This window comes from Coffea eugenioides, chromosome 6 (assembly GCF_003713205.1).
Source record: "Coffea eugenioides isolate CCC68of chromosome 6, Ceug_1.0, whole genome shotgun sequence".
In the NCBI taxonomy this organism is placed as follows: domain Eukaryota; kingdom Viridiplantae; phylum Streptophyta; class Magnoliopsida; order Gentianales; family Rubiaceae; genus Coffea; species Coffea eugenioides.
In genome coordinates, this window is record NC_040040.1 from 18,346,403 (window position 1) to 18,353,775 (window position 7,373).

Genomic DNA, 7,373 nt, shown 5'->3' on the forward strand with positions numbered 1-7,373 from the left:
GTAAAAATGACACAAAAATTTCAACAAAGAGTAACATAGATACGCAGAAACAAATACAATGTGGAATTTATAATATTTTTTCCTCATCACATAGGTAGTAATTTTACGAAATTCTAGCTATGCGACTTTATTTACTTGAGTCCCAATTTAAGTTTCTATTTTGATTGTGTCTAGAAGTGTCAAGATGAGTGATTTAGGTAGGTTTGAATAAGTCATAATTGGGTAATGAGTATAATTATGTCAACCCATTTAATAAATGGGTATAAGAATACTCAATTATCCATTTATGAGTCACTTAAAATTCTAATTATTTTTTCTATTTTTCGCACGTCATTTGACAAGAAATAACGGTATTTTATTGTTATTAGATTGATGAGAAATTCAAATCTATTTACTTAACACTAAAGTTGAGTTTAAATGTATAGTAATTTTTAAATGAATGAGTCGAGTCAACCCATTACCTACAAATTAAATAGATTTAATTGGATATCATTTAGATCCATTCAAAATTAATGGATAAATTTGAGCGGGTTATTGATTGACGAATTTGGATATGAATTGTGATTGACACCTCTAATTCTGTCCTTCTTGATGCCTTCCGATTTCCATCACTTAGCCAAAAACTCAAAGCCTCAAAGTTTTCCTCTACATCAAAATAATTGGTTATTAACCCTTTTCTCCCAACAAAATTTGGCATCACTCCTACGTTTGAACTTTCTAAGTAATTAATGTGGGCTTCTAATTAAGGCCTAAGTTGTCCTGTCGGCAAGCTTGCATCACATCCTGCAGACATCACACGCATTGTCTAGTCCACATTCTTATGGGAAGCAACAATTCGGTTCACTAAACTTCGATCAAGAAATAGATATATATAATATCTTTACAAGAAAATCCACATTCCTATAGTTTTAATTCACACCCCTAATGTATAATGATTTGTATCACAAATATTGATAACTCATATTATTAGCATTAAAAGTTATATCGGGTATAGATTTAGGGTGTAAAGGCGTGAATTTAGTACCATCCTTCTTTATTTTCTTATATATACCAATTTACATGCCTATATTATAACCTTTTTCCATAAATTTTCATAGTAGGAGAGGATTGGAATTTAAGAAGCGATGAGAGACAAAGAAGATTAGAAGCCAAAACCTCTAAATTTTGATACCTCAACCTTGGCCACTTATACTTATTATGGATATATATATATATTTGTATTTATATAGACACACACACACACACAAATAGGCACATGTAGTATAAACTAATAGTAATTGAAAGTTCTCTTATTTTCCCTATCAAGAAAGAAAAACTAATTAGTTTTTTAACTTCAACTTTGATTAACCATAAAAAAATTTAGATTAAATTAATTAACCAATTATTTGAATCGAATTCCAATCTTAATTCAACTTAGTTCCAATTTGATGAATTTTATTTCTATTTTAATTTAGATTGGAACTTCACATGAGTAAAATAAGGTTTCGACTTAGATGGGGAATCACGTACTATTGGTTCCTTTTTTTAAAAAAAAGAATTAGATTTCAATTACATTAATCTAACCGATTATCAAGCCAATCATTCTCACCCCTATAAATAAGAATGTTATCTATGCATTTTTCAGGTAATTCATAAGTCCTCATTACTGCACTTGAATTCAATTCTGTTATTTGAGTCATTCCTGTTTCCTACCACCGACGCTCAATAGCCAAAGTGGCTGCAAATATTGCAAAATCTATACATAGGCCCCCCTCTACAAAGACTGCATTTGCTGCAGTTGGAGGCCTCACCTGTGCATGAATAATAAATCCAAACAACATAAACAGCTCATGCACAAAATACTCAGTACCCACCACCCATGAACGAAAAAATGACCAAGTAAAAGAAGAGAAGAAGCAGGATCGTCTCCTCAAAAACAGTACCAAGCTGATCTCAAAAGAAGTCTTCTTCCTGAAGTAAATCAATTTCGAGGGCAGAACTTTTCGTTCCCCTCCTTTTTAATCTTTTCCTCACCACTCCCGACTCAGCTTTCTTTTAAAAAAAAGGTTTCTTCCCTGCTAATGGCTCCTTTTTCTTTACATTAATTTTCCCTTAAAAAATTGCAACATGTCTTGGGGAAAAGCTCCTCTTTTTGCTAAGCCACATTATTAACCAAAGCAACCCTGAAACCCGAATTTGGGGAACTCCCATGGTAGTCATATTATTCGTGTTGATTTGTTAATCCCAATTTTAAGGCACTCGGAGCGTAGTCATATGATTTGTGTTGATGATCCGTTAAATCAAGTCCGTTTAGAATCCGGGGAATGTTGGATTGAGCGGTAGGGTGAGAGGAATTATAAGTAGTATGTCTTGAATTCAGCATCTCCTACATAAAAAAACCAAAGAAAAAGGGTAGCAAAAAAAAGTCCGTTTAGAACTCTAATACTTAGTGTTAGGATTGCATTTGTTGGGGAGTTTTTTTTTTTTTTTTGGAGAAGATGATGTGAAATTGTGTAAGGAATATTAACAAAAAAATCTAAATTTTTTTTAAAAAAAATTACAATTCAAACGAGGCCTAAGTCCATCTAAAATTCTAATGATTAAATAATGATTCCAGTTCTGAATTTGACAATGGAAAAAACTCTAAGAAAACTCTCCGGATCATTAGGTCAATCCCAGTGGTCATACAGATTCTAAACCTTCAAAACCTTATATGGAGAAAGAAATTAAAACAGAAGAGCGTGGAAATAAGCAGAAGCATTGAACTCTTGTTGATGATGATGTCTGTATCAACTAATTAATTATGTCTCTATCAACCAAATTAGGCGCTCAGATAACATTACACTTAGTTTGGATGTCAAAAAAGTTAAATATTAGAAATTGTATCTTAATTATTAGAATTAGAATCAGATTGCTTTTTGTATTTAGAATGAATTTTTAATATAAAAATCTTTTAATCGCACACTTGTAGTATGAGGAGGATCTATCCAGAGTCTGGATACTTCATTTTCTGAAAACCCTTTTTTTATAATTATTACAACATCGCAACACTCTGTGATATTTGAGAAATTTTTTTTTATTATAATATTAAATATAACGCTTTTTTATGACGTGATGTATATAACATTTATAACGTGACGCCCGTAATCTTAAACATCATTGAAAAAAATAAAAAAGTTACTTGAACAACTTATTTATGATGTAAATGAATTATTTTTTTTCCTAAATAATGAGTATTCAAACACCCAATCATGTAGCTATAGGTAATACTAACAATTATCCTCTAGCTAAGTTCTATATAATTTTTTTTTTGGAGGTATTTACACTTTTAAGTAACTATTAATTGAATAATTTAAATTTTACCCCTATAGTTGGTATGGGGCTTTAAAGAAACCGACGAAGTAAATATTCGTTCTTTAAACCTTTGTTGTGACCTGCGAGGGAATCAGAGTCGTCCTGCTGGCTACTGCTGCTCCCCAAGTAAAAGCCCCCATCAGTTTACCACAAAGGCGATAGTGATATCTATTGAGAGAGAAAGGCGAGGCAAAGGAGACTAGAAAGAGAGAGGGAGCGGGCATATGAGATGAGGAATGGGATTCCCAGGAAAAGCCAAAACCACCTCCTCCACCGGCACCGGCAGTGACCATCGAAATTGGGGGATGGGCTTCCTCTTCATTCTTTTCCCTGAAGACGAAGACAGTAATAATAATGATTCTACTTCTGCTGCCTCCTCCATTATTAGCAAGAAAAGGCATCAAAATGTTTTCAATCCTTTTTCGTCTTCTTCAAATTCTTCTTCTTCTTCTTCTTTACCTTTACCAATATTCAGACGCTCAAACTCAAGTCATCTTCTCTCCAGAGCTCAATCCACAATTTCCATCTGTGCACTTCTATTCTTCATCACTTTTCTCCTCTTCACCCTCTCCACTTTTGAACCTTCCTCCCACTTTACCCCCAGAAGACAGCTGTCTCAGTTTTCTTCCTCTACAGTTTCTCATAAATACAATAATGATTACAACAAGAAATTCAAGAATAGCTCAGCATCTGATCCTTCCCTGCCACATGCATTGCAAGGGATGGGAACGTTGTACAGAAGGGGAACAAAAGCCATGAATGACCTCGTTGTTGCTCATGTTTCAGAGTCCTTGAGTTTGCATGAATTGAAATTGTTCTTAAGGCTGTTGTACAAATCTTCTCTTACCTCCCGAGCAGACCTCTTGTTCATATTCCCTTCAAAATCGGCTTCTTTTGACTCGGCCATTCTCGAGGAGAACGACTCGTTCTCGCAGCTCGTTGATCACTATAAAAAGTTGAACTCAACTCAGAATTTGAGCTTGACCCAGTTCGTGAAATCGAGTAAAAAGGATAAGCAAAGCGGGGAGCCAATCTGGGGAAGGAGAATTCGGAGCAATTTTAGTGGAGGAAACGAGACTGAGTCGACTCGGCTGAGTTATGGCTCGGTGGTGAGCTTTGATGTTGATGAGCTTGACCCGGAGAACTCGTTAGCCGGATTTCTGGACCATGTTCCAATGAGTTTGAGAAGATGGGCGTGTTATCCGATGCTACTGGGCCGAGTAAGGAGAAATTTTAAGCATATAGTGCTCGTTGACGCGAAGGAATTGTTGTTAACAGGTGACCCGCTGAGCCGAGTTAGGAGCGCAAGTCCCGAGTCAGTCTACTTATCGATGGTGACTCAGACTGTTTCCACTCGACACGGTAAGAAAAACTCGGAGAAAACCCAGGTCAGTGTCAACCCGGCAATAATAAGAGGCGGGGCTCGAGGGGTCAGGCGATTGTCCAATTCAATGCTCACCGAGATTGCTAGAGCAACCATGCAACGAAAGAAGAAGAACCCGGTGACTGAGTGGGGACTCTTCAATCAACTCGTTGGGAATGAGTTCTTACTGAAGAACGTAAATTTGATTAAGTCAACCGAGTAAATACCAGAACTGAGTTCACTCACTGGGTCGAATTCGAAACCAGGTTCCCCTTCCTCGTCGATATCCAAATTTACAGTGGTTAGACGCGGTAAACAGTAACTTTGATGTAAATTCTAGTGTTTTGAAAGATATATTGTGTTCTTCCCCACTAGAAATTTCAGTTTATAGAAGTAATTGTTTGTAGCCAAAGGACATAATTATAATTATTAGGACAGGAAATTAAAGATCTGAATTTTTTTTTGGTTGATGAAATAGTAGTGTTTGTTCGCATACTGATCTGGTGAATAAAATTTCAATAGTTTTGTGGTAATATGTTATTTTTTTTCATTAATTTTCTCTGCAGTAGTAGAAATGATTATGGTAATTTTCATTAGCAAGGTAGGCCTTGTGACATAGCCACGCTTGAACAGTATGCTTTTCCTTTAAGTAACTGGAGCTTTTGGTTAAAAAATAATCTCCAATGTAAGAAAGATTAAAAAGAAACTTTTTACATAAAAAAATCTCAAAATTAATAAACTTTGCTTGATAGAATTTAAGAGCAGAAAGATAATTTTAAGCTGATAAAAAACGACTTGGATATTGGTGTTCAAAAGAAATTAGTGATTAATTCTTGTTCGTTTGGATTGTTTATTTTCTGGACTTTTTGTAAAAAAAAAAAATGCATTAGAATGATTTTAATATATATGAGATATAAAGATAATTGAAAAATGTGCTCACGAAAAATCTAAATTTTTTTTTAAAAAATGAAAATCCGAACAAAGTTGGGTTTTTTTTTTTATCAACACAGGGAGTATTCCAATTTTACCAGACTAATCTCCCTGCACCCATGCATCCCGCCTCCAAGGATATACAAGCGGTAGGAGAGGCGACTCGAACACGGGACTTCGGGACCAAAGAGGCTTCTCCGAGACCATCCGAGCCAACCCCAAGGACAACAAAGTTGGGGGTTTGGATGGCAACATTTTAGTGGATTGGGGCCGAAATGGAAATTGGATAGGGTAACAAGGTGCCAGAATATGAATGTCGTTAATGTTCATCCGCCAACTGTGACCTTCTACTGCAGCATTGATTGTTCATCTCTGCCAATCGTCATCACTCTCAAACAATTATAGCCCCATATTGTTTTCCTCTTGTTTTTGGCAATTTATACCTTAGCAAAACCAAAAGTTGCACATCTAAATTCCTTACCAATATTTTGTCCATCAAAAATTGCATAAGAAAAAAAAAGTTCATTTTAATATGCATAAGAAATTTACGGAACTCCATAGTCAAAAAAATTCACTTAGGAGCCAACTTTCAGTTATAACACAACTAGCCCATCTTTACACTAATATGCAAGTCAAATTGCTAGTGGGCAATGGCCAAATGCAAAGAAAGAAGTACTGTTATGTTATGTTATGTCGGTTGCTTCTTGTTCTTCTTCTTCTATTCTCCTCCTTGCAATTTTTTGTGGTTTTCTTATTTGCTAGTGGTATAATTAATTTACTACTACTGGTGATCCACAATGGCTGGTTTGCTTTTTGGAATTAAGGTAATCTACTACTAGTTTTTTAACGCACACTAGAATTAAAGTATTTAGCCTGAAGATTTTGTAGGATCTCTACAACAGTCTTGATTGATTAGTAAGTCACATGTGGACGGTGAAAAGTTTCAAGTAAATGTTTAGAAAACCGTTTGCAAGATTCATTCAACATGCAATCACTACTACTGTCTGCTATTAGTAACAGCACATTACAAGGAGAAACAATTAGTAGCAAATAACATATATAATTAGTTCAAGAATTCACCTGCAAAAAGACAGACTAAAAATCACAAGGCGTCTGAACGATAAATACAAATACGAGAATATATAAAATCAAAGAAATGGAACATCGAGAACTAGGACAGGTCGAAAAGGTGAATTAGGGCATTTTTCTCGACTATAAGTTTTACAGACGTTTTTTGTTTTCGTTATAGAGAATTAAAATCAGTTAAAACTATTATTAGTTAAATTTAAGATTCTAACTTTCTTAGTTATTAAAAATGCTAAAGTCCAAATACAAAAATAAACAATAATATCTAAAAAAAAAAATCTGATTATCCAAAATTAGAGTATAGAAAATCAAGTAAAATAATCAAAACAAGAACTATCTTATAATCTAACATAAAGAAATCTTGGCTCTAAGTGTTACCTAACTACCATCATATGCAAAAATCCTACACTACATTTGCCTACCTTTCAAAAAGTTGACAAAAATAAAGACAAGAATGCTCTTAAGGTGGAGAACAGAGTGAAGGAACGTGTATATATATAAATTAAAAATGGAGGGAGATCTTGGGGAGAAAGAGAGCTGGCAAATATGATTATAGATCTAGCGAAGACTCATGGAGGGAATGTGAGCCACCTACTACTACTCCTCCTCCTCCTCTTCCCGCCCGGACCCGTGGGCGGAAGTCGCAAGCATTGATTTTTTT

General features: G+C 34.8%; 1 protein-coding gene across 1 annotated transcript; it reads left to right on the plus strand.

Annotated features, from left to right (window-relative positions):
• Positions 1-3,425: 3,425 nt before the first annotated feature.
• Positions 3,426-5,231, plus strand: LOC113773371. Its single transcript, XM_027318001.1, has one exon. The coding sequence runs from the start codon at positions 3,570-3,572 to the stop codon at positions 4,917-4,919; it is 1,350 nt and encodes a 449-aa protein (XP_027173802.1). The 5' UTR covers positions 3,426-3,569; the 3' UTR covers positions 4,920-5,231.
• Positions 5,232-7,373: the final 2,142 nt, after the last annotated feature.

Coding starts and splice junctions, on each gene's coding strand:
- LOC113773371 (XM_027318001.1), top strand. CDS start 3,570: ATGGGATTCCCAGGAAAAGCCAAAACCACCTCCTCCACCGGCACCGGC.